Source organism: Bombus terrestris, chromosome 9 (assembly GCF_910591885.1).
Source record: "Bombus terrestris chromosome 9, iyBomTerr1.2, whole genome shotgun sequence".
NCBI lineage: Eukaryota > Metazoa > Arthropoda > Insecta > Hymenoptera > Apidae > Bombus > Bombus terrestris.
Window position 1 is genome coordinate 1,595,201 of NC_063277.1, and position 27,850 is coordinate 1,623,050.

General features: G+C 45.0%; 2 protein-coding genes across 20 annotated transcripts in view; both read right to left on the minus strand.

The window, feature by feature from the left end:
• Positions 1–27,850, minus strand: part of LOC100649963 (longitudinals lacking protein, isoforms A/B/D/L) — a 159,508-nt gene that overhangs the window by 70,512 nt on the left and 61,146 nt on the right. For 3 of the 19 annotated variants that reach the window (XM_012311463.3, XM_048408677.1, XM_012311462.3), the window contains exon 7: positions 130–273. The exons of 10 other annotated variants lie outside the window; for them this stretch is intronic. In XM_012311463.3, the coding sequence (XP_012166853.1) occupies positions 130–273 (144 nt within the window). Of the gene's footprint in view, positions 1–129; positions 274–14,183; positions 15,032–20,338; positions 20,843–21,770; positions 21,955–22,027; positions 23,051–23,456; positions 24,016–24,565; positions 24,653–27,850 lie in introns of those variants that run through there. 6 more of the 19 variants (XR_007225146.1, XR_007225145.1, XM_048408683.1 and 3 more) reach the window with 6 other exon arrangements.
• On the minus strand, positions 7,408–8,302 carry LOC100648191 (longitudinals lacking protein, isoforms F/I/K/T). The gene is made up of 2 exons (XM_012318842.3): positions 8,135–8,302; positions 7,408–7,824 (listed from the first exon to the last, which is right to left on the minus strand). Exons 1-2 carry the CDS (start codon positions 8,217–8,219, stop codon positions 7,487–7,489), a joined length of 423 nt encoding a protein of 140 aa, XP_012174232.1. The 5' UTR covers positions 8,220–8,302; the 3' UTR covers positions 7,408–7,486.

Below are 27,850 nucleotides of genomic sequence, written 5' to 3' on the forward strand. Positions count from 1 at the left end.
TCTGCTGCCTGATATTCGCTGTTCGCGGCGTAAACCCAGACCTGGCGTGCTTCATCATGTGCACCTGTAGATACGACCTGTAGGTAGCTCGATAGGGACAGAAGGTGCATTGATGCATTGGTTGTTTACCGCATTCGTTTATCACGTGTCTCCGCAGGTTCTTCATTTGATGATAACGGCGATCGCAATTGTCACAGGCGAATCGCCCTTGTCCGCGCGACCTCCTTCGATCCTTGGGCAATCGACTCACGTAGAACCTCATTTTCGCATAATCTGCAACCAGGAAGAAATCATTCGGTTAAAATTCCAAGTTACAGATCGCGATCGTCGTTCCTTCGATCGTCGTTGAACGGATTATTTGCGTGAAGGGAACGAACGTCCTTTCATCGATCAACGTGAGTACGTACGTAACATATGCCTCTAAGCGTACGCACTAGCCGTACTTACGAGCAAAACGAAAAGGAGACTAGGAGCTAAGGAAAAGAATTAAACGTTGTAATTTGTCCGAAATGTAAGACAAACGGGATACGTTTTCGTTACATGCAGATGGTATCGAACACGATTGGACGAATCGTCGTAGTTTTGGATCGCAGATCCTTGACAAAAAAAAAAGAAAAAAAAGAAAAAAAAAGAGGACGAGAACGTGCTGCCACGTCGACAGCCTCGAAGTCGATTTTTCGAGTGTCGAGCGGCGAGCATCGAGCAACGTTGCGACGATGCATCCCCGAATCGATCCATAACAACTGCGAATAGCCATCAGGTTGAGTATGTCAGGCGAAGTATATTTTCGAAAAATTCAAATTACATTTCACCTACGACCGTGGCGGTGAATGATACAACGATCGCTATTGTCGGAGCCGATATTTGTACGGTAAACTTGATATTTGTATTTGTATGGGTTACACTTTTCTAGGTCTTTTCTAACGCGACCATCGCATCGTTCGATCACGAGTAAACGAGACTCGGACGAATACACATCACATGCTTCGATATACTGCTCCTATACTTGCTGCGACGTTGTCGGTATAGGCATTCGTATCTTCTGATTTTCACAGGTTTCCACGCTCGGTCATGAAGCGACGTCTCGAGGATCTTTAAACCTGACGGTTTCTCGTCCGATTCGCCGTCGCTTTTCGTTTCGCTCGCCTTTCCGCGACGCGAAACCTCTCACACGGTCGAAACTGCACTCTGGAATCGTCGATCGTCAGATTAAAGGAGGATCGTGCGTGTATTGGGTAACCGAGATACGGAGCAAATGGGCGAAAAAGGAAGAGAAAAGGGGGGAAAAAGAGCTGAGAAATTTTGCAAAGTTAAAAAGGAAGAAAAGAGAGGGCAGAAGGGAAACGAATTCAAAGATTCGCCGAGAGAAACTTGATATCTGTTAAGTCGAGTTACCTCGTGCCGGAATTTCGTGCGATTCGTAAATTTGATGGAAATTTCAATGGAAAGATGCCTTCGATTCAGATTCGAGGGTATGTCGATCGATGAGAACGGGAAGAACGAAACGTCGTCACCTTACCGAAGAACGGAACATCCTGTTTTAACGATGAACATCGACTTTGGTGAAAGATAACAAATTTCGAAGAAATACCCGAATTTCAAAGTTTTCTCTTTTATTGGTAAGAAATATTTATGTATGCACGTAGAGCGCGTAAGTGGTACAATCGATATCTAATTCCAGTCTAATTGGGTTACTGAACTTTCAAAGAACGTGAACGCAATGTACATAGCTATAACACCGGTGGAATTTTCTTTATTTCGTTCGTTTATTGTCGATCGCGTATATGTACAGTAAGCGTAAGTGAATTGAACGTAAGCGATCGTTCGTTTCTCAACAGGAAATTTACTACCGCCCGTTAACCTACTTGTCCTTCTCTAATTTCGTTTACAAACCGATATAGATTTTTGCATTGCGCGTGGCGATCAACGTCTCAGCTAACTTTCTCCGCGGTTTGTACAAAATCCACAAACGCAAGTTGCGAATAAACCGTAGCGTTTCAAAGGTACACGTACATTTTATCAAATTATGTCGTCCGTCGCGTTACACCGATGCACGAATACGTCTGTACATTGTAGATATGGACGTACAAAGAGCACGCGACTACTCAATCGACCGTCTTTTTTTCTTTCTCGTAATCGCTCGACGAACAAATTCTTACGAGTAACGACACACTGTAAATACGTAACAGTGCGCGTACCGCTACACGGTATGAAATTTCGCGAAAATAGAGTTACTATGAAAAGTAAAAAAAGTTTCGCCGCTAATCGCGTTTAAGGTCGCGCGAGGTTTCTCGATCCTCGTTACACATAGCCCGGTAATTAACGCAAAACTCGTTCTCTGTCTAATCACTGCACTTCACCAGCGAAATTAAAAGACACGAGTTTTGAGGGGAAAGGGGACTATCACGCAGACCGAAAAAAGATCGACCGTCATCGATGTAGTCTTGAAGAGATGTCGATCGACGTGTCTCGAGTAGGAAGTAAAATAGTCGTCGACGAAGTAGATTAGTTTCCAGCGTCCATGGAGGATGACAGCTTATTCCCATTCGGCATCGCGTAGAATTCGCTCAAAAGTTTCATATGCCTGCCATTCAAGTGGGTGTTCAGGCTGGACTTGTGCTTCGTTCTGTAAGGACAGAGGGGACAGTGGAACTTGGGTTCCACGCCACATTCGTGCTTCAAATGCCTCGCCAGGCTGGAGTAGTAATTGTATACCTTGCCACAGTTCTTGCACGGATAGGTGACTTTCTGGCAGTTCAGGTAGCCCATAGAACGCGACTCTGAAAAATTCGAAAGACAGAAGAGACGGATATTAGAGACGGTCGACGAAAATACCGAGGAATTCGTTCGTGAGGATGACACTTTCGCGATATTCATACGGCAGCAGTGCCATTCGTGTCGTAGCGAGCTTCGTTGCAAGTATCGAAGCTCGTATCCATAGATTTCGCGAGCGAGCGGTTTCGTTCGAACGATTTCGATCTTTGTTCGAGAATTCATCCGGGAAAATACGCAGCGCAAAATAGCTACGACTATTTTGAGCCACGTGCCTCTTTGATCGTTTTGCTCGAAAAACTATACACTGGCTTTCGAGAATTCGTTGACAGAGGCACGACAGATTAAAGTACCGCGAGGAACTATGAGGCAGGGTCTCATGCAGTCTTTGTTAAGTCGTTTCCAAAAAAGAAACAATACGATCACGTTACTTCTATGGTAACTGGGTCCAACTCTTTTTTCTCTCCTGTTTCCCTTCTTCTTGCGTTCCACGACTCGATTCCTTCGTAAACCGATCGGATTTTACCCAGACGGTTAACTCTCAGTTACCACAGTTACAACGCAGGTCAATTACAATTACATGATCGATACGTGATAAATCAGTCATACTTTATTACGTTACTAACTGCTATTAGACATATTTTTCATTGTATCTGTTATATTAGTGTTGTGTTGTTACTGTTATTATTATTTTTGTACAAATAAATAAATTAATATATATATATATGTACCTAATATATATATATATTAATATATATATAGTAATAGTATCTAAAAGGGTCTTTAGAGGAAAGGACAAGTAATGATGTTTTCATTTAATAAATAATATTCGAAGCAACGAAATGATTACAATGCTGTATTCTCATACGCGGCTTTCGACTTCCCGATTCACACTCTCAGACTTCTACACTCGCTCGCTCTCGCTTCTCAACTGACACTGCACGCCTTTTGCATCCATTCTCTCCGGCTTCTCAACTAACACTGTCTTTAGCGTCTCTTTGTTTTTTCCCGTCCTATCGGACACGTGTCCCGTATCGCCCGTGGCCAGGGTCACGCAAGCCCTTTCCACGAAACTATCCACTTGAAAGGACCGACGACACATCGATGTACCCGACGATGCCGCGGCTCTCGCGACTTTGTTTACGGTTCGGCCGATATCTTAGGCCTTTTGTCCACGATACTACATTCGGCCATCCTGCATTAACATCTGCCCTCAGATGTGGTCTTCAATTTCGCAATCGTCGGATGCGTCGTCTTCGGCGTTGAGGACCCAAGGCATCATGAAGTCGGCGGTCGTCGACGTGTGCGTAGGCCCCTCATGCTCCCCTACTTTCTCCATCGTGTATCGGTCATTCCGCATTGTTCGCGATACCCGGTACGGACCTAAAAATTTTCCTCCGAATTTTAAACCTGGACCAAATTGGGTTCTCTTAATGGCTACTAAATCTCCCCTTAAGTTCTGCTTCGCACTCTTTCGTTTTTTGTTGAAATTCCTTCTGTTTTCTTCTTGCGTCGCAGCGATCTCTTTTGGCGTCCTCACGTAACTCACGACGCTGTTTTTCGAAATTCATACACCACTCTTCGTCGATTAATCTTTTGATTACATACCCATCGGCCTGACTGCACGTTGCGGCATCTAAAATCTTACGGACTTCAATGCCCTTGTTCCGTGCGCTTCTCAACCGTGCAATCAGCCCGTCCTCACACTCAACCTCATACACAGCACCCGGCAGTGGATTTCTACTCGGGGTATCCACATACTCTATATTTTTGTCCGGCCTAAGACATACCTGACACTTAAAATCGCCTTCGTTTTGTCGCAACTTGACCAAATCGTCTATTTTTCTCTTCTCAGACGGCGCCAGTCTTCGCGGTCTTCGTACTACGGGTTTGTCGCTTTTCAAATCGATGTTCGCGGTTATCCCGACGTCCCGCTTTTTCTCCGGTTTATACCCCCCAACGATATCGCGAATCGCTTCACGATAATGCGGTTCCTGCACGTGCGATGAATCTATTTTATCAGTGTGCTCTATATTGACCCTCGATATATCCGGCGCGTCTTTGAAATCGTCAGTCTGTTCGTCAGATCGTAAAAAGCTCACCTCGCCCCGTTTGACCCGCAACTCTATCTGATCCAAAAAAATCAGTATCTAGCAGCAAACTGTGTTCCCTCAATACCTTATTTGAGACGACATGCAACGTGACCGTGAATGCATACCCATCGACCATCGTTACTTTTGTAAATTCACCCCAGGTCTCATTGTCAGCGGAACCAAACCCTTTAACCTTATGTCTACAACCGCCTAGAGGTGGTGAACCTAACCTCGCATACTCGTCTGATCGTATAAACGTGAGCTCACTGCCTGTATCCACTAACGATGTAACAGTCATCTATCGAGACTTCTTTCACGTACTCCTTCTCGGGTCTCGAGATGACGTAAGTCTCCTTTGGTCGTGCTGTACATTTCGCCGCAATATGTCCAAATTTGTTACAGCTAAAGCACTTCACACCTTTCTCTTTCTGCGGACACTTAACACTTAAGTGATCGTCACCGCCGCCATTGAAGCACCTTTTGGGATCACTGCTCGTTTGCCTCGACCGATTCCGCATTGCTGATCGTTCTGCTTTATCGTCCTTACGTTCCCCAAATTTGGTTTTCGTCTTCATGTCACTTTTCATCGCTTCGTACTGCTCGAAGCGTTCCTTCAACTGCTGCATGTTCCTGGCTCCGTATAGTATAGCTTTATTCGTGACCTCATCGGCAATACCCTGGATAATATAGTCGATTACCGACTGTGTATCGACTCTTCCTTGTCCCGCAATCTCACGCATACTATACATATATCGAAGTAGACTCTCGTCTGCTCTTTTCGTTCTATGCGCTAATTCCTGATGTATCTGCCGGTCACTCACTATGTCTTCGAACTCATCTACCAGCGCCTTTTTAAACTTCGCCCAGGACTTCGTGCATCGTTCTTGGCGTACGAAAGCTTGAGCAGAGCCTGTGAGAAGCTTCCTAGCGAAAACCACCATGTGGATGTCCGACCAGCCACACACTTCCGCCATTTCCTCGAAATCTCTTATCCACCGGCTTACATTCGGTAGGTCATCTCCGCTGAATTTTTCTAGCGAGTCTTCTACGTCTTTAAACATTAACATCGTGTACTTAGGCTCGTCTTGCCTTCGTCGTCTTACCACTGGAGTCACCCGAACTCCGCCGTCTTGACTATTGAGATCGTGATTCCCTGGACCGTTGACGTCTAAACGGTCCCCAATCACGTCATCGTCGTCGTCGTCTTCTTCTCGTGCACCGTGTTCCCGCTCTAAGCGTACCGCAGCCAGCAATCGCGCTACCAGCTCGTGCTTTCTGCCCGCTAATCTCAGCCGTCGTCTTCTCAACTCATCTTTTAACTCAGGTATTTGCATCTGAACCACCTGCTCGTCAGTCAAACCTGCTTCTCCTGCATTGTAGTCACTCATTGTTCCGAAATACCACTTTCACTTGTCACTTAGCGTTCTAAACCCCGGACGAGCCCCCAAAAATGTGTAGTATCTAAATGGGTCTTTAGAGGAAAGGACAAGTAATGATGTTTTGATTTAATAAATAATATCCAAAACAACGAAATGATTACAATGCTGTCGTACGTCTTATTCTCATACGCGGCTTTCAACTTCCCGATTCACACTCTCCGACTTCTACACTCGCTCGCTCTCACTCACTCTATTCATACTTCACGCCTTTTGCATTCGTTTTCTCCGCTTTCTCAACTAACTCAACTAACACTGCCTTTAGCGTCTCTTTGTCTTTTCTCGTCCTATCGGACACGTGTCCCGTATCGCCCGTGGCCAGGGTCACGCAGGCCCTTTCCACGAAACTATCCACTTAAAAGGACCGACGATACATTGATGTACCCGACGATGCCGCGGCTCTCGCGACTTTGCTTACGGTTCGGCCGATATCTTAGGCCTTTTGTCCACGATACTACATTTATATATATATAGGAAATCAATGAGAGATCAATTAGTCGCTGCAAGGCGTATGGTAATTCCAGGATTTCGAATCGTTTCGCGTGTATTTCTGCATTAAAACTGGAATTCCCAGTTTACTGTAACGATGAAGAACAGACTTGGATATGCAGTACATGTTAGCTGCCTTCCTGAAAGACAATCCACTGGCCACTGCTTCGACAGCTGATCTGACTCGTTCGAGTTCGAACTTGCATTCCGTGTATCTTCCTCCGAAAGATCTCGTCCCTCTGTCACTGTAATAGCCTCGTCCTGTAACACGAATTAATCGCAATTGTAACAGAAACGCAAAATCGCGTTCCACCGTGATTACGGAGAATTATCTGGCTTGTCCTCGTGCCGTTCGATTCCCATAGAAGCGGGATGCGCGTGCGTCTGGCGATGGGATCGGAGAAGAAAAGACGCAGAAAGGAAAAACGGTGATAAAAGTACCGATGGCAGCGATCGAAAGACGCGTGGAAAACGCAATGGAAACGCAAACGCGTGGAAACACGATCGGCTGTAACGTACCTTTCACAAAATTTCGATCTATCGAAGGTGCATGTTACGGCGACAAGGATGAAAAGAAACGTTGGAAATTGCGATTTCAAGATGATCCGATACAAAGAAAACGTCCATAAGCTTAGTTTTATTGTATACAGGAAAAGATGGTGAAACAGCCATGAACTACGCGAACGAATCGAAGATCTATATATCCGCGTGTATTCTCTTCATGTGAGACTTGAGATTCCATTTTCGATTGCTTCTGTAACTACAGTAAGGACAACACTCGGCCTTTTTCTGGCCGCAGGACGCCTTTACGTGTTCCACCAAATGATGCTTCCAACGATACGACTTAGAACATTTCGAGCACTTGTATCTGCCTCCGAGGGGATCCGTGCTTTTGTTCCTGCATATTCGGGTAGGCTTGCGATCAGACCCGAAATAATTAGCCTCGTAAGAACACCTTTCCGATCGTAACTCGCTCGCTTCGGTTACCGTAGTAGGCTCGAATACCTGATACTCCTCCCAAAGGACCAGTTCACCTGAAACACAATATTCAATTTGTCATTGACAGCGTTCGATACTGACAGGTTCTACCGCCTTTGCACCGTCGACGATCGTCTAACGAAAATCTAAGAGTAGCCGAATAATGGGGAAACAGTCACGGTCAATGGATAAGGGGACCAAACGATAAACATGAAAAACACGAGAGGGTTAAGATTACAATTTCTCTGGGAACATTGGATAAATATATCAAGCGGAATCAACTTTATTTTCTCTCTTCTTTTTCCTTTTCTTTCCCTCTACTGTTCAAATACGACATTTACAAATCACAATATGACAAAAGCTTACACACAAAGCGTTTTGCGTCGATCAGTTTGCAGATCTGCTCCTCAATTCCCTTACTTCCTGCTTCCTCAATTTCCCTATTTAACATCGATATCGAAGAACTAAAACATAATCGTCGTGCAATATTTCGTTTCGTTCCGTTTGATTTCCGACGGTGTTTCGTTCAAACGATCGACTCAGACGACTCTATCGGTGTCGTTGCAATGCATACGACTGACGTGCTTTTTCAAATTAGATTTCTTGTATGTACGAAAACTGCAATATGGACAACACTGTTGTTTGTCCTTGCCGCAAAATATTTTTTGATGTTCCACCAAATGGCCCTTCCTCTTGTAGCTTTTCAAGCATTTGAAGCAAGAGTATTTATACTCTTGCCTATCTTCTTTCAAACCGCCTGTCGCGTATTCCATGCTTTCCATCTCATCGTCTTCGTCTTCGCAAGTTTCTTCCATTATGATGCAATCGTCTGTATATCCCTTGACACTCTCGTTTTCAAGATTAATCCGTGTAGTTGCGACGTAAACGTCGGTCACGTCGAGTAACTCCATGCGTTCGCCAATTCCTTCTCTGATCTTGAAAGTGGCCACGGAATCTGAAACAAAATATCAGGCGCGTTTACACGGGACTGCGTTTATACGCGAAACCGTACGTTCCGCAACATGAGAATCTACACAGGGATATATCAAAGAAGCATATTATATCAACAATCGTATTACAGAAATTTCCGTTGGTATTTGCGTTTGCACTTTCGTTACAAACGAGTCTACTTCAACGACCGGTCAACGTTCACCCCTTAAACATCGACTTGTAAACATCGTTAGAAACTGGTTACTCGGTAAAAAGCAAACAAGGATTCTACGATCGTTTGTCCAGTGTTGATCGACTACGAGCAAATCATCGACGTGTCGGTTAATTTCGTTCGGATCGTGGCACCAGCAATTTTGCAACGATCGTCAAAGTTGAATCGTCGTTAAAACGAAAAGAAAAGAAAAGAAGAAAAGAAAAATAACAAGTGAAAGATAACGAAACGGGACGAATCTTCGAAGAATTTTTTCAGATGGTTGGATCTGTACACAGGTATTTATTTAAAAAGCAATCGACTGCCGGACATCGTTACACAGGAACACTTAACCATCACTGCGCAGCATTCTTGCTCGATCTAATAGATTTACGGATCTATCGAATCGAATGGATAAGATAGGCTAGATATTCATGCATCGTAAACGAACGATTCGCGTACATTATTCCTTCTAAACTATCGATAACAAGTACGATTCATCTTCCGCGTTCATACGATTACACAAAGAATGAGATGAGAGGTGACTGACGTTCACTACTTGATTAGCGTGAATACTTATATGGAATTGAATCCGTTACGTCGATACGATCTCGATCGATCGTAGCTTGTCACGCGCGAGAGCGAACGGTTTCCTTCTGCTCTTCCTCCTCCTCCTCATCCTCCTCCTCCTTCTTCTTCTTCTTCTTCTTCTTCTTTCTTCTTCTCGTTCTTCACCTTCCCCCCTCTTTTGTCTCTCTTTAATACTCGGATTTCAATAAAAACGGATAAGAAAGAGAAAGAAATTATCGTACTGTGTTTCGTCTTTCATCCCTCTTCCAGAGCAGATGTTACGTAGACGATGAATTTGTTGAACGCGTCCGCGCATTTCTCGTACGACACGCGTCAAAGTAGAAGCATGTTCGTTCGAACAAGGAATCGCGACGTTCAAACATCGTATCGTTGCAGCCGTGAATTGTTGTTCGAGACACGCCACAAAGAGAGGAAATTGAGCGTACAACGTCGTAATTACAATTCTACCATTTGAAACGCGATACTCGCAAAGTTTCGAACGGTTTTTATGGGAAAAGACGGCTGCTAATGCATGCTTGTCCATACTACGATCGCTTCGATATCAAATAGGTAGAAAATCGGTTGCTAGAATTTACCGCGCTATCGTTAATTTTCTCGATATGGTAAAAATCGTGACAATACGTACGAAAAGTTGTAGATTGCACGATCCGACGAATCTACGTCGCTAGATTCGACCGACGAAGGTAGAAAGAAAAGAGGGAGGAAGAAAACTAGGAAATGAAAGAAACGACGAAGTGGAAGAAAAAGAAAAAATGAAAAAAAGAAAAAAAAAAAGAAACAGCCTGTAGACTAGATTGGATTTATCAAAGAGCGGCTACGGTTATTTCGTGAGTCGCGCTATTGCATACCGATATACGGATAATCCTTTTTCGCAAATCGACACACGACACTAACTTTCAACACTCTCTAACGATTACAAATATTTGGTCGTCGATGACAATAACATTTCGAAGATGTTTTGGCTTCGCATAAAATTCGGCCGATCCACAATGTATACGTTATGCAACGAGTTAAAGGAAAATTGTTGTTCAAACGTTCAAACGTTGAAATATCGACTCGACAAGGACAAAACCAATACGTATGCGTAGTGACGGATTTACAAACACCAATGAAACCGTATGAAAGAAACATCGTTCCGAACAGCATGGTTTCCCGCGTGGAAAACGAGTTCCATCGCAAAATCCAAAGACTTTGGCTTCGTACAAATATCGCTGAACGAAAAGAGTCGTAGACGATAAATGACGTTCAGCGAAACAGCTGTTTACTTGATGTTGTGCACCGAGAGCAGGTGCTTGAGAAACGAGGCCTCGATCCTCGATCTGTAAGGGCAATACTGGCAGGAGAAGTGAGTCTCAAACGTAACCATTCCGCAGCCCATCTTCAGATGTTTCCGTAGATTCGACGCCCAGGAGTACATTTGTCCGCAACGCGGACAAACGTGCAGCCGCGGCCTCACGATCGGGAATAAAGGAGCATCTGGAAAGAAATCTCGGTTATTAAAGAACGACGAGGGAACGGCGTGACGCGATGCGATACGATGCGATGCGATGCGACGTGGCGCAAATCGAAAAGGATTATTTAGGAGGGCAGGTTCCAGAAGAAAGAAAAGAAAGAAGAGATCGGGGATCGCAGTGGCTAGCTTCTAGACATCGAAGCGCATGCCTTGCCAGGTTAATAGAACACAACGGAATGCGACGACAGTCCCGTCTAGTCGCCGATAATCGTACGCGCTCTTCGAGCAGAAACCTGCGAAGCTGATTCTATTCGACGGCGATCGAGACGAATAGTCGCTTCGGGATTTCCTCGAAGAGGGCATGTTTCCGGTTTCGAGCAGCTAAAAAACGACGATGCTAACACACCTGTACTTTCGTACTCGTGCACGCGCATATACTTACATTCCGTTTTCGTGCCCCGGATCGTTTCGTTCGGCTGCCATTGCCTGAAAATATTTGCAAAACGGTCGAGAGAATCTTAGCGTCAAGGGTTAGGTTTTCGCATGGAGTAAAAGTACACTTTATTATCGGCCAGCAGATCGGTCGCACAGTAATCCGTTCGCTAATGCATGTGTATCCGATGTTTACAAAGTAAGTGCCTCTTCAAATTTCCCTTAAAGTTGGACTTGTAATCGCAGATAGTGCAGCAGAAGTTCGGTGGCTTTCCGCAAGCCATTCTTTGATGCAGTCTCAAGCTGGAGGGCCAAGAGAATGGTCGACCGCACCACTCGCACGTATGCATCGTGTTACCTGAAACAAAAATCTTAGTCAGCGCATTGGCAAAAGCGTAGGCTTTCCAAAGACCGTTCGCGACCGACTTTCCATTCTTCTCCTCTTCCTCGATGTCCGCTAATCTAGCTTTTTCAACGTAGAAAATCCACGTTGCAAAAGCACCACGCGATACGATACTACGTCGCGTCACACTCGGTTTCATCGACGTAGACACTGGAATCGAATACACGTGAAACGAACGTAACGCTTTCTCCATCTGCCAACAATTTATTGTTCATACAGCAGATTTTTTTAGCCAGGTAAATGGAAATTTGCCGGGTTCCAGGAGCGATTGCGAATAAATACGACGATCGTGGTTGGCGAATCGGTGATTTCATCGTTCAGCGAGAGGATGCAACTAACGAGATGTAAGAACGGGGGACGTGGCTCGTTATCCAAAGTGTATTCGAAGTATGTGCTTTTGTAAGCTGCTCTTATACTTGGTCCTGTGCGGACAATACGGGCAACATTCCTTCGGATCTTTGCCACACTCGATTCTCAAGTGATTCTTCATGTTTCTCAGCCAGCGATAGCCTTTGTTGCAGTTTGGGCACCTGAAGCAACCTGGCTTCTTGTCCAGGCAACTGCTCGATTTCCGAGGAAGCTTGGCGCTCGGATTATTCGAGGATAGCACCAGCTTGTGATGGCCGACAGTTCTGCTTTGGTAACGGTATCCGGACCAGGACAGTTCTGGAAAAAGAACGGGTGTATTTTATTATTAGAAAGAATTCTCGTCTGGCCGCGTATTTTCGTACGTCGATAATAATAATAAAATGAAGAAGACAGTGGCGATATGTCGCTGTTGGAACAGAACGTGTTCAAATATTTTACAAACGTCGCTTTTTATTCTTCGTTATATTCGTTTGGCACATGGCTTTATACAGGATCACGACACTTAGGCGTACAATACGATATTGTAGGATGGGTAAAATCTCATTTTCACTCGATAGCAGCGGAGTAATTCTATCTGCAAACGAAGGTTTCGCAGTGTGAAACATCTCTCTAGCTGCTCTCTATTCTATCGCGTTACAAGATTCGATACACGCGACTCTATGCGAGAACAGGCGGTCGTCATTCTTTGTCTATATGCATTGGCGTTCGCCGAACGGAATGGTAACGTACGAGAAAATATAAACGCGTACGAAGCGTACGAGGCTTACGAAACGAGAAACGAGGGTGGAAGAAAAAGGTGGAGGAAAAAGGGAGAGGGGAAAGCCTCCTAGATGCTACTCGAGAACACGTTCTTGCCAGGATGATTGGTTCGAATATGTTGATAGAGATTGCCACGCTGTTTGGTTCTGTGAGCGCAATAGGGACATTTGAATTGCGGCTCCTTGCCACACTCGTGCCTGGTGTGTCTGACCAGTGTGGCGCGATGCTGATACCCTTTGCCGCAAGTCTCGCACCGATACGGAAACTCGACCCGCTTCGCCATCCAAAGGGTCGCCAGGTCCTTGATCAGAGGCATCATCGGGTAGTTGCAATTCCTTTGAAAGTTCTTCGGCATAGTCATGCACGGGATCGGTATGTCTGCAAGTCACAGGAAGAAGAAAACGAGCGGCGTTAGTTGACGAGCATAAACGAGCGACTCTTCGAATTGGGAAATACTTTGTCAGATAAGAAATCCAACTACGATCAAGAACATTTCGTTTAATTGCGTTTCGTTTAATTACGGCACAATAGCTTTCAATCAACATCAAAACTACATCGAGTCAAAACGTTTAAGATTGAACGAGAAATACGTCTTCGTTATTTCCTCTTTATTTTCCGTTTTATTAACTAGCAACGAAAGGGGCCTTTATCTATCGACAAGTACACAGACAAAAGTACGAAAATATTGCCGGTAGGAGTTTGAAAAGGAAAAATGGCTATTCAATTTCCGCTCGTGTTATACACTTCGAGCACCGCATGGCGGAGCCTCGGGTGACGATGTTCGATGTGCCGGTGGATCTGGTCGATGGTATCGCCCGCGGTATCGCAATAGGGACACATCTTCTTCGGCTCGAATCCACACACTCGTATCATATGCGTACGAAGATCGGTCAAACGATCGAACTTTACGGTACACTTTGGACAGAAATTCGAGCCCCGGAACGATGACGAACGATCGTTTACTCTCGAGTAGAGATTTTCCATCGGTTCGGCGTGGATCCTTCCGCGTCGACGCGTCACGTCCTTCCCAATGTTAAACAACGCGCTTCGACGCGAACCTGAAATCGAACGTGTGCCAATTAGAAATTTCCTTCCGTTTTTTTCCTTCTTTCGTATCTTTCGATCGTCTCGTCAACGACCAACGATCGATCGTCCAACGATTATCGTCTTACTATCAAAGCGATTTAGAAGGGAAATCGAAGTAGCGGGAACGCGAAAGCGTTAATTAAAATGTTTGTCTCTTATCTTGTACGTTATTTACACGCAATAACTTTAAACATTGTACTGTGTGATTTATTGTTTCTAATACTCTTCCTCGATTCTATGCTCTTACGATACAATAAGGTTAATCAATAATCGATAGTCGAGGGTGAACAGAAACGAAAGGACAACAGAGAACACGTTCGCTAGAAAACCGATCGACGACGGTCCAGGTGTATCCTTTCTCGTCGTTGTCTCGCTATTCTCTCTCCGTCCACTTTCTCTTACTTTTCAAACACGATCTAAACATTCGCTACGCAACTTCAATTAGACGCGTGCAAACAATTGCATTTGTCGCGTGAAATCTTATAGAAACGTTATGCGCGAAACTCGAACCGATTTCTCTTCTGCTGGCGACTAAAAGGCAGAAAGAACTGGCGTTAGAGGAGGAACGATATTCGACGATCGTTTCGTCGTCTCGTTTGTTTCTCGTCGTTCGTACGAGTAGAAAAGTCGCGGAAAAAGGAACTTGTTGCCCGTGATTGGCAAATCGGATTGATCGGAGTAGAGTTCGATCTCAATTCAGATCGATCACGTATACGTTCTGACCACGATGACACTGACGAATGTGTCTATAAACGTGACCGCGTTGTTTCATTCGCGCTGCACAGTAAGGGCACTGAACTCTCGGCTCTTGTCCGCACTCGAACTTGGTGTGCCTTTTTAAATGCCATGCGTGTATGTAGCTCTTGGAGCATCTAGAGCATGTGTGCCTCTCAATGTCTCGAATAGCGGTGGCCCTACGCCTCCTCGAGCCGAGCGGCTTCTCTTCCTCGTAATCGAAATCCTTCGCTTCTTCCATCACCACCGAGCAAAGATTCTCCAGATCGGTTTCTATCTTGATCCTCTTGATGTCTAAAAAAAGAAAAGTAAAAAGGAAACGCAATTAGTCGCAGTCTCGGGACGTGTTCGCATGACCGGTCAGATACACGAAGAAAACAAAAATGATGGAAGCGGTTATCGTTACGAAGAGGATCGGGTTACCGCGAGTTATTTTTCCCGCCACCTTGTCCCCGAGAAGACCGCAAGCTGACCTTTTATCAGTGTCTTTGAGCGAGCAAACACGCAAAGGCAGAGCTTCCGTGTTCGGAGCTTCTCGGCCCAGGGACGAGAATAACCGTCGATTAACCGTCGATTAACTCGTTAACCGGCGAAGCGGAGGAAAGTTGAAAGAACGGCCAAAGCGACCGCAAGTGGCTGCGTCGTTTTAGCGAATACGATTTCGACGACAAAGAGAAGCGAACGTTGGTCGTCGCGCGTCCAAGCGAAAGGAAAAACTCTCTCGCGAACGATCGTCAACAGGTGGTACTTGTTCGAGTCCAGTAGCACCGTAACAATGCTTTATTCGCATTTCACATGTACATTCGTGAAAAACCGCACACACACACACACGTTACGACGGCCGGTATTCCCGTCCTTCGATGCTATATGTGCGTATATATAACGGTGACGCAGATCGTGACGACGACGCTATACCTTCGTTACAAGACGTTCGTTGTCGGTTAGAGCGTGAAAAGAAAACGTGGACATTCGGGAGAACGAGAAACGGAAGAACGTCGATGACGATGATGTACTGGACGGGGAACAGCCGTTACGAAGAGCTGGTCATCAAGGCGAATCGATAATGTAGATGCGTTGACCCGAGTGTTTTCTACGTATGTGCTCGTTCACGTGTGCCCTTTGCTTGCTGCGAGTACCGCAGTACGGACATTTGAATCTGGGCGCGACGCCGCACTCGTAACGAAGGTGACGAGTCAGACTTTTCACCACGGTGTAACCATTGCCGCACTTTGGGCACACGTAGTTCTTTTTCTTGCTGCCTCTGCATCGAAGAGATCCGTAGACATCGTCCGACGCGTGGAACTTGCTCGCTTCCTCATACGAACCGGCTCCGTAATTTCCGTACAATAGTCGAAACGAATGATCCACTGAAAGCAAAAAAGCGCAACGATTAGAATTATACGAGAATCGACGGTGGGACGCCCACGACGACCGTAACGATCATCGCGACTACCGATCGCGATGCGAGAATTAGAAGAGAACCGGAAACTTATAATCCGCTACCCGTGCACTCCTCCTTCGGGAACCACAGCGCTCCCATTTAAATATTCGCCATTCTCGTAAATGTTCTGTTTCTCTCTTCAAAAGTAATATACGATAAGGATCGTGTGGAAGGACGTGGGAGGAAAGTTGTAATTGAATAAAATGTTTATTACTTTACTTATGAATACAATATATCTTATGACGATTAAAATTTAAGGTCGATCACGCAAACCCTTTCCTCTGGATGTTTCTTGCGGATGTGACTATAGATCTGTGACGTTTGTTTGCTCCTCAGTTTGCAGTAAGGGCACTTGAATCTGGGTTCGTGTCCGCACTCGTACTTGTAATGCCGATTACGGTTACTTTTCAACGTGAAGCTGTGCAAACACTTGGGACAGTAATAGAGCAAGCGATCTTTGCCCACGTTGTTGCCCGGCTTTACCATGCTCATCAGAGAGTCCAACACGCTCAGATCTGCAAAGAAGAAACAAAGTACGGTGAACGTCCGTTCAAAGTGTTGGGGCATGCGATTATAATACAACTCGCGCGCCAATTCGCGTTCTCCTCCTCGTGTTCGCCGATCGAAGAAATCGATCTGTCTGCCGAACAAGGGAACACGATCGACGACGTTTTCGGAGCTGGTCTGAAATATGTACAGACGCATCCATGACCTACGATGAGTTCGTTAGTACATATGTATCGCGTGAAAAAAAGCAAAATACGTAGCACCGAACCAAAGGATTCTCCTGATCTAGCAAAGCGACGCGAGATAGAAACGAGAAAGAAAGACAAACATAAAAAAAAAAAGAAAAACAGTAAAGGAGAAGTAAAGAAAAAAGAAAAAATAGAAACCGAAAGATGAGAAAAGAAAGAGACAAACAAACACGGGTGATAAACGATCAAAGAATCATATCACACAGTGTACGCTCGGTAATCGAGCGCAGATAGAATCGCTGGAGTGTTTGAACATCGATTTATTATTCGTATCTTACAATTCCACAGTGACGACGATATATGATCACAAAACATCGTGGAAAATGGGGAATAGTAATCGTTTAGACATCGAATGTAATTCGCGAACATTTATTCGTAGTCAAGTCCCGAAGGAAACGATCGGTCGTACGAGACCGATCAAACGGTAAAATATCAAACTTGTCCATACGATGAATGGAGAAACGCGTCTAGCCCGTCTCTGATCGGGCGCGTACAGTTATTAATAAACGCATTTAATGCTACAACATCGTTAATTATATCACAGCAACAAAAACAGTCGGCCACTAACGTCTAGGTGTAGGTTAGAAGAAAACGAGAATCAAAGAAAACATTTCCGTTGCGGTGCGAACGGCGACGCTTTCGCCGTAAGCACGTGGTTGCACCAAACGTTCGTCAGTAGGTACACTATTATCCTGCTGTCTCCGCGCATCGATTCCAGAAGCTTAAAAGCTCGGCATTATCTTTCATCGTGATTCTCATTCGGTTCGATAAACGAGAAACAAAAGTGAAAGAACACAACGTTTGCCCCGACCGCTTCACCCTGTACCATTCAGTCTTAAAGCGGAAAGCGTACCGGCAAATCGAAAGGTACACTTTCCTCTGTTCCTCCCCTTTTCGCCCATCGAACATCCAACGATACGCCGGACGCACAATTACCCGAAACAACTTTTAAATATTATTCGACGAACGCGCGTTTTCTGTTGCTCCAGTTTCTTTGCTTTTCTTTTTCGCTTTTCCTCGTCATTTCTTGACCTTATAGCTGGTTCGATTTCACCGACGGATGATACTGTTACGTCAAAGTCCATTTCTTTACCTGCTATGAATATTAAGGATGTCGTTATTATCGTTATTCTTACTATCTTTTCCATCGACTCATTCCTCCTTTCTTCTCGCGCCTACTCGCATTTTCTCATTCGCTCTCTCTCTCTCTCACACACACACACACGCGCGCGCGCGCGCGCACAAACACACGCACTCTCTTTCTCAATCTTTCCTCCATAGAAAACATACAATTTTATCTAGTAGGACGTCTAGAGATCGAAGAACTTTTCGTGTGACAGCTCGTGTACATCGTGGAACTTTAAATGCAATTGTACTTGAAACATCTTTATGTTCGACTTCTCGGGCAAACCGGTTACCGGCTAATGATCACGTCGTCAACGACGTGAACCATTCGTAGAAAACACGAGTAATTTCAACGTGCGAAAAATTAACCGACGGTCGCGTTCGGTATCCCAAAATTCGAGATTCGTTTGAGCATCGTCTCGTTTCACGACTAAATCTCGTAAACGATCGTTCCCTAATTTTATAAAACATTTAAAAATTTGATAACAACGGAAAATATATGTATCATATATTAAGTGTACGTATCGTATAATATTCATATACGCGTGATGTATATCAATGAATGTGGTTGCGTGTCAACGTGTGTGTAGGTATATATGCGTATATTACATGTATTACATGCATGTAACGTATACGCAAATACGTGTATGTTATTTTTCTAAGATAGGAGGCGACAATCGCAAAAGGCGGCGTTCGCTCGGAACTAGCTTCTACGTTTCCGATGCGAACGGCAAGCTTTCGAGACAGTCCGCCGACGACAGAAACATCTCGAAAGGGACGGAGATCGGATCTGCCGTAAACACGGGAAACTATTACGCGAAAAGCGGTCGATTATCTTAGGATCGAACACTCGCACCTCGCGTCGCCTTCTCTCGGCCTTCACTTTATACGACATCGTTCGTTAACGAACGAGCAATAGGAACACGTACTAAATCTTCCGATTCGTGTCTTCTCGACAGGGTCCGGCGATTCTTTTCACAGCTGATCCTTCATTTCTCCAGGTGCACCACGTAAACTGGCTGACCTACGTGCCTGGTTCTAATGTGAGACATTACGTTGGACGTTTGTTTGCTACGGAATTCGCAGTAGGGGCACTGGAATCTGGGCGGTTGGCCGCACTCGAACTTGAGATGCCTGGTCATGTTGCCTTTGATGGTGAAGGATCTTCCGCACTTGGGGCAGCCGAATGGCTTTGTGAAGCAGTCCGTCAGCGACCCCTTTGCGTACGTGTTCTTCTCCCTCCCTTGAGAATAGTAATTCGGCAATGATCTCGGCGCGGTCGCGCCACAGGAATCAGTCTGACCAATCTCCCTGTTGCTTTCCTCGTTCTCAAATGCTTTGCAAGATTGTAAAACGAAGTTTAAATCCAACTGTGGGACCGCGGCATAGAAACCTGAAACTTCAAGATTGGCTGGTTAGTGGAATCAGCGAAATATCGGACGAACGATTTGGGAAGACAGCAGCAGGATCGCTGGATCCGAGAATCGATCGCCGTATCGATCTCCTTTAGAGATGTAGCGATCGTACTGGATTGGGTCGAACTAAATCGGTCCGGGGGTGGTTGGATCGGATCGGTTTGGTTCGGTTGACTTTGATTTAAATTGCGACATGCTTCGTATCGACGACGTTGAACATTGGAAGTGGAAAAATAAAAGAAGGATACCTTAAAAAGTTGCGGATGATCTTCTAGATGAAAACGTCGAGCCAGTCTCGAGCATTTTCCAGACCCCCCGCCCCTCTCTCTATCTCTCTCCCCTTTCTTTCTTTCTTTCTTTCTTTCTTTCAGCCTTTTCTTTCTTTCTTTTTCCTTGTCTTTCTTTGTTAATATCAAAGCAGACGAATCGAAATCGCACGATTTTAACGGACATTATTTCTAATTATTTTCAATTGTTTAATTCAATACGTACTAGGGAAAAATGCATCTTAGGCTAGGTTAACGGTAATTAAATCTATCGAATAGAAATCGTTGTGTATCGTTCCATCTTCGACCGATGGCCACATCCCTGATGGTTCGGTTAACCATTCGTGCGCGAAAGTATGCAGACGACGGGTTGCCGTTTGATAATCGTAAGAATATTCGGCGTGTACGTTGTCGTATAAATTTGCATATACCATAAAAACAAATATTAAACTACAAAGGATCGTTCGTGCGTATCTGTCATTTCTGTGCAAATCTGCATGCATTTTAACCGAAATATTTACACGCATGTGTCGTTCGAAGACTATATTTCAAATCGATATTTCGCGTCGATAGCTTGAGAAATATTTTTTTTGCTCCGCGAATACCTTCGAGATGAACGCGTGCGGTAAGGAAATACGTTCCCATAGAAAGCGAGTATAAAGTGGAAAGACTACACGTGTCGATTACATCGAACGAGATCGGGCGCAAAATGGATGGATCGTCGATAGTAGTCGTTTCGTCGAATCTTCAACGTCGAGTTCAAAGCTTCATGTCGAAGATAAACACTTCCTCTTCCGGATGCTTTTTTCTGATGTGAGCGTAGACCGGCGATGTTTGCTTACTGCGAAGACCACAGTACGGACACTGAAATCTTGGTTCGTGGCCGCACTCGTAATTCACGTGTCGATCTTTGTTTCTCTTCAAGGTGAAACCGCGACCGCACTTTTGACACTGAAACGGCTTCGTCTTGTCGGAAACGTTTATCTTTGCGCTCCTCCGTTTCGCGGTTTTGCCCGATTCCAAACAACGTTTCCCGATAGTTTCCAATCGGCTCTTCAAGTCTAGGTTTTGTCCGTGTGCAGGCGGTAGAATATGGGGGAATCCTGAAACACGGAGACATAAATACTGAACAGCATACTCTCGACCGCTGTACAGAAGAGGCTGTACAGCTTACGGAGTTTGGCCACCCCGTCGAACGGACGTTCCGTTCGAATGCGTCGCTCTTCAAGGGCTCCGCTCGACGGCAAACTCCCTACCAACCCTTATACTATTTAGCTCCGGGTAGCTCCGTGTTCGCTGCGAGAAATAATATACCCTCTTCTCCACCAGCAATTCGACCACTTTGTCGTTGCGAGCACAGAGCTGCATCGGAACTCTGCTCGGAACGAGCAGCCATCGAGCAGCCACGCAATTGAGAAAGGTACGCATTCCACGGAACCTACGTTTCAACACGCGCACTTCTTCCCGATTCTCTCTTCGAAACGCCCAGCGAAACGTGCTCGCAATTTACAGATACGCTTTTCTCGATAGGTTCGGACAAAATCGGCGTTCGCGCGATACAACAACAAATGAGACTTCTCGCGTGCACGTGGTCGGTGCTAGCACATGGATCCCGTGGAACCATCTTTCCACCAAGCATCCATACTTTACAACCAGCCATAGAAAGATCGCTCGTTAGTCGAAGAATATCGAGGAGACGATTGAAATATTGGATCTCGCTAGGTGTTTGTCACGCGCCAAGATGCACGGCGATCGAACCAATGGATCTCGTGTACAAGGGGAGGAATAAATATTGTTTTTCTTTTCTTTTCTTTTCTTTCTTCACTCTTTTTTTTTTTTTTCTTCCATCGATTCACCACGATGCTTTATTGCGAGCAACAATCGAAAGAACGACAATTGATGTGGAAATATTAAAGTTAAAATCGAAAGAAAGCACTGAACTTTCGGTCCCAGAACGTTTGCGCGAGTTGAGGATGATGTACGCGTAAGTGACGGATCATGTGAGACTTTTGGTAGTTTTTCATGGAGCAGTGAGGACATTCGAAGCGCGGAGGCTGTCTGCACTGGTTCCGCAAGTGCGACAGCATCGATTTCTTCCATTTGTAGAGATTGCGACAACTGGGACACTCGTACATTCCGTCTCGTCTGATGATCGTAAATTCTCTGCCAGAACGACCGTGGAACCGCTCGATTTCCGTGCTCCCTTTTCCTCTTTCTGAAACAAGCACGCAAACAAAAAGAACGTTATTATCGGTGAACCATTATTTCGATTCGTTACCTGAACGTACTTTTTTTTTTGTATAGAAACAGCGTAGAAAGAAATCCCAAGTAAAAAGTCCGCGTTCTTCGTTTCGAATTGCACATCTCGTGCAATTCGACTGCCGAACCTAATCTTCTCTAGGCTTTTCTTCTTTCTCTTTCTTTTTAGCGCAATCCTCGTAAACTCTACTACCATTTTCCACAAACCTGTGTTTCGTGCCGCTCCGTCCAGTCGGCCGCTGTTTATCCACCGTTTCTAGTCGAATCAAGTTTCCGAGAACGAAACTTAACGCGCTTACATACGACTATGGAACGGTATAATAAGTACATCATAGTAAAGTCGACATAGGCAGTCGATAGAAAAATAGCAAAGTTCAAACTTGGCATCAATTATTTATTCACGTTAAAACTGTTTTAACGCTCGTTGACACTCTCAAAAGTAGAATGTGAAAATTCTTACCTTCGAACAGATACGGGTGCGAGAAGGAGCAGTCTACATCGATAAAATACACCAAGTTAATGTTCACGTATGCATCCAGACGTTGGAGAACGCAGTCTCAGAAGGATGATCAGAAATGAAGAGGAAACGGGTAGGATTGGACGAGACGAAATGAGACTAGATGAGATGAGACGAAACGAGTGGTGTCAAGGCGAGATAAGACGACACGAGTCGAGATAACATCGAAAGCTAAAGAAAACGAGAGAGAAATTGATCGAACGATTGGTTGGAACGACGAAAGAAGGATCCGCGAGCTAATCGGTTCGATGCTCTTGATGGTAGAGTTTTGCATTTGTGGCGATATCGATGCAATAAAGTTTGTATTTTGGATGAAGTGTACGTATATGCGTCCACACGTTGGTACGTTGACGAAGATGATTCTTGCAGTAAGGACACTCAAATCTCCGAGATGTCCCGCATTCGTACTTATAATGTCGTATCATGTGACTTCGATGTTTGTAGGTACGAGAACAATTCGGGCACGGATGTCGATTTCGTTCGTAGAGCTGAGTAGAAGTCCGCTGTATCATGCCCCAAGTACATCTGTCGGAATCTGCAAAAGAGGACAAATTTTCCAACGGTTAGTTGCGAAAGATCGACGAACGATAACGTCCAACACTCGATATACCGCTGACGATGGACTCGGCATCGAGACAAGACGAAATCGAATTCTGTGAAAGAAACACAGAAGAACGAAACGACGAGAAAGTTAACTAACTCTGCGACGGTTCGAACGTTAGTACGTCGAGCGAAATGGAAAACATGAAAAGTTCATTTACTCTAACGGTAATATGAAAGGAAACGAAAGAGTGGACCGCAGCAGCAGATGTCGCTCTTCACTTCACTTTCCTTTACGCTTCTTCGTCGTCGTACATGGTGGTCGTGCGATCAACGAGTGAGATATACAATACAGAAACGCAAAAACGTGACGATCGAAGGTGGATAAAGCGAGCCGTTGCTATCGCTAAGGAATCCTTTATTTTCTATACAGAGTGACTACGAGTAGAAATGTACAGAATATGATGGAGAAAATCGGTTCCAGCTACGGAATCGATGTTGCGCATTCTTCGCTATATTCGCATCCGTCGCGTATCGCTACGATTCGAAGCGTATCGGCAATGTTCGATTACTAAAGCGTAGGAAGGAGATGCCCTTCCCATTTGGATAATCAGGAGAATTGTCGCGAACAAATATCGGACGGCTTTCAGCCCTGTTGAGTATCCAGAGCGTAAATCGGCCGATCGCTGTGATTGCTCTTAATATGCGAGTACACGTGCGACCTGTGTTTGCCAGTGTACATGCAATGCGGACATTGGAAGCGCGGCGCCTTACCACATTCGTAATTCAAATGTCTGTGAAGTCCTCGATACCATTTGTAGGTCTTCTGACACTTGGGACAGTCAAAGTTACCTCGGGATGTGGTGTCCACTGCTGGAAGCATACCGGTGTTGTAGCATCTTCGTCTCTGATCCGGAGCCAGAACGGTCACGTAAGGCAATGTCGACAGGTTGAACATCACTGGAAATTACACGGTAGTTTTCTCGGTAAGTGATATTAACAGGCAAACGTTAGCTCGACGACACATATAACAGCAGTATTTTCTCCCCTCCCACCCCCCCCACCCCCCTTTTCTCTCATGCTGCGACAAAGAGTTGGCCGTTTATCGAAAAATGTCGATGGCGGCAACTCTAGTCTACGATAAGAAAGTAGACGCAAAACTTAGGCGTTTAAAAGCAACCGTTGCGGATCGATGTAGGAAATACAGCGTCGATATAACGCGGTGCAAAAATTGCGACAACTCTCCTGTAACACGATTTTGATGCAACACGGAACGTATTAACCGTGTGTTACAGGCGAGTTGGCTGTATATCGCGCACACTTTCCCATGTCTGCCGCTCTTTGGAAGAAGATAAATAGGAAAAACGGTCGGAAGTGTTGCTTTCCGCTTTATTCTCCTTGACAATTGCATAAAAAAAGAAGCAAGGTGTTTGGATGAAATGGTCTTTCTCGCTAAAAAGAAACGACGACGAACGATTCAGCGTGGAAAAAGGGGTTGCTCGAAGTTTACCACCGTTGCGGGATGACCGCTCGACGTCGCCAGAAGCAAACGATTCGACGACAAAGGATCTCGTTCCGTCTGCGATCGACGATACACCTGAAATCAAATTTAGCAACACGGTTAGTCAGACGCATGAGCGCATTCCATTTCTCTCTTTTCTCTTTTCCTCTCTTCGCTGTGTCTAACACTCTCGAATATAAATAAAAAGACTCGAGAGACTGGGCTTGACAACTTTATTTCACTTGGTGTGACACATCGGTGGAGTGGAGCCGCGTATTAGAAGAAATCTCTCAATCGTGAGTTCAGTAGAGCCGTTTAAAGCACAGCGCTTGGTCAGGGTGATATTTCCTGATGTGGGCGTAAATGTTCTGGGTAAACTTGGAAAGCTTGTCGCAGTAGGGACACTGATATTTCGGCGCCATACCACACTCGTGACGCAGATGCCGCGACATGTTTTTCTTTAGGGTGAAACCACGATTGCAACGTGGACAATAGTGATTCTTGTGCACGGAGTACACTTTCGGCCGCTTCCTCGGACGTGGTCGAATATGCTGCCAAACACCTGAAATATCGAAGAAACGAGTTAGCAGGAAACAGTACGATGTACGAGCCGTTTTCGAAGCACTTTTCGGTCCAGGAGCATGTGCGAGTGCATCGTTCCGTGTCGTCGTGACATAGAGAAAGTAAAAGAAAATCAAGGCTCGAAGGAGAATCCATTTTTACGTCTGGATCGGCAAGAGAGCACGTTCAACGAGGATCTTCTTGGTCGAGATTCGAAAAAAGAAAAAAAAAAAAATAGGGGAAAATCCTCGTTGAAACGTCGATCAAGCAAAGCTGGCTAGTATGGGACGATGTACCGAAGGAGCAATGCGACCAGAGACTGATGCAGAAAGACATACATATATATATATATATATATATTTTTTTACATTGGAGAACATGTGAAAAATTTTACACGGTTCTACGTCATTAATATAGCCTCGATTCGTTTCTGTTTGTGCCTCTATTTTAATTGGGTAAAATTTCGTCTTGTCCGGTCTCGTCCCGTCTTAGTATTGTCTATCGTATCTACCTTGAAACATTCGTTTGCAATCGCTTTTTGGAATGCGCTTCGTTCCTTAGCCAACGCGAGAAATATCGGCTTTACATGTTTCTACGAGGATTCATCGAAGAGAAGAGTTTGATGGCGTGAGCTTTGTATCCGATGTGTCTCGATCTGACGTGTCTGTAAATGTTGGACGAACACGAGGCTTTCATTTCGCAATAAGGACACTGATAGCGATGTCCTTGGCCACAAAAGTACCGCAGGTGTCTGGTTATGGTGGTCTTCTGGGTGAAACGACATCCACAGTTGAGACATTCGAATCTTTTACGCTCGTTCGGATGATATTTATACCTATCCAAGAAGCTTTTCACCTCCGACGAATAGTTAACAAAGTCCATGCTGTTCCATTTGAAAAACTGCTCCCTTTGATAGTCACCTGGAAACACCAAGATACACGATGGTTAATCCACGTCAAAGCCACGGAGCCATGAGCTTTATACCGTGCAATGGGCAACGTTCCTGAAGAAATGCGCGCGCGAGACAGAGAACGAAGGGGGAGAACGAGAGAGAGAGAGAGAGAGACAGACAGAGAAGGAAAAAGAGAGGAGAGAGAGTTTGGAACGATGAGAAAGTAATAACGTGGAAATCTGGTTTCAGAGGATACCAAGTAATTATTACGAATATAAAAGACAAAAAGAAGGAGATGAAGGTAAGGGCAACTTACGAGATAACCGATTACGCGTAGCACGGTGGAAACGTAGGAGAAGAGAAAAACAACGGAAACTGAAAATTCATCGAGCTTTTAATCGTTTCAAACACGTTTATACATGATGGTTACGAGATCCTTTACAATTATCACCGACGATGTCATTCAGCTTTGAAACGAATGCTCGAACGACTAGAGAGAGAGGAGGATGACGGCTCCAATTTTATGCCATGTCCTATTCGGGCAAAGGGACAAAGTATTTCTTTCTGAAAAGACGTTCAGAAACGGCATCGCCACAACACGGCGCGACGCGACGCGACGCGGCGAGACGAGACGAGATGAGACGAGACGAGGTGAGACGAGACAAGACCAAGTATACGATAGTGCGAAGTGAGGTATCGCGTGGATTAAGTACGATTTTGGAAATACCGATTAGAAATAGATGTACCGTGGCAACTGATATTCGCGGCAATCAATCGCTCAAAACAGTTTATTGTAATAAACTTCCTTTCCTTCGTGGTAACGACTTATGTGATATTTGACGTTAGATGTATACGTGTAACACTTGTTGCAATAAGGACACTGTATCCCTCGAATACCGCACAAATGACGAACGTGGTAATTCAGATCTTTCCGCCTTTTAAACGTCTTCCCACATTGATTGCAGTCCAAATTGGTGCCATAGAGAAAAGCTGCGACGCTTTTCACGCTACGAATCTTGCGTTTCTGATCGCACGCGTGCTTCAAGTGGAAGACCAAGTCCCTTTGCTTGGGAAACATCTTGCCGCACTGCGAACACTTTGTCGCGTTCGTCTTCGAACGGGACGACGTGTCGTTCCACTCTGAAAATTAAAACACAAATACGATATATAGCCAAGTTCGAGCTATAACGCATCGGCGCGCAGGGAGATCCACGATTTCTATGCCGAAATACGTACACGTGCACGTCCACGTAGACGTGTACGCGTTAAGAAAATCAGCAATTCAAATTCATTCCATGGAAGCGTAGATAGATACATATCTACAAAGCGTTACATAGTTACGCGTAAATGAAAGTAGAACACCAAGGAAACATTATAATGCTCGTAGATTCTGATTATAGATCCTGATCATAGGGACCAATCGTTTCGTGACTCGAACGTATACCAACGACAGTTTCATCGAGTTCCTTTCTCGCGCAAGTGCACATGCACGCGTATGCACATCCGCATAAGCACGACGCACGTAGACGCTCGCACGTACCACAAATACGCGAATACGCGAATACGCGAATACGCGATACGCGTACGCACACACGCACACGCACACGTACACAGGCACACGAAATATCAGATCGACGGAAATCATTTTTCTTCGAATACGCGCATCGAGCCCTGCTAACGTCATCCGTGTAACTTGATCACGCATAGTATCGCTATTTCGAATAAAATACGCGTAGTGGAGAAAAAAGAAATCTGGCAGTGGAGCTGGATTCGTGTCGATTTGATCTGCTATTCCAATGATTCTAAACTATGATACTTCACCGGCAGTATTTCACACCGTT

Excerpts from the sequence above, each read along its gene's own strand:
- LOC100648191 (XM_012318842.3), bottom strand. The coding sequence starts at position 8,219 with ATGTTAAATAGGGAAATTGAGGAAGCAGGAAGTAAGGGAATTGAGGAG. Across the intron at positions 7,825-8,134 it reads CGACGCAAAACGCTTTGTGT|GTGAACTGGTCCTTTGGGAG; the intron begins GTAAGCTTTTGT and ends ATTGTGTTTCAG.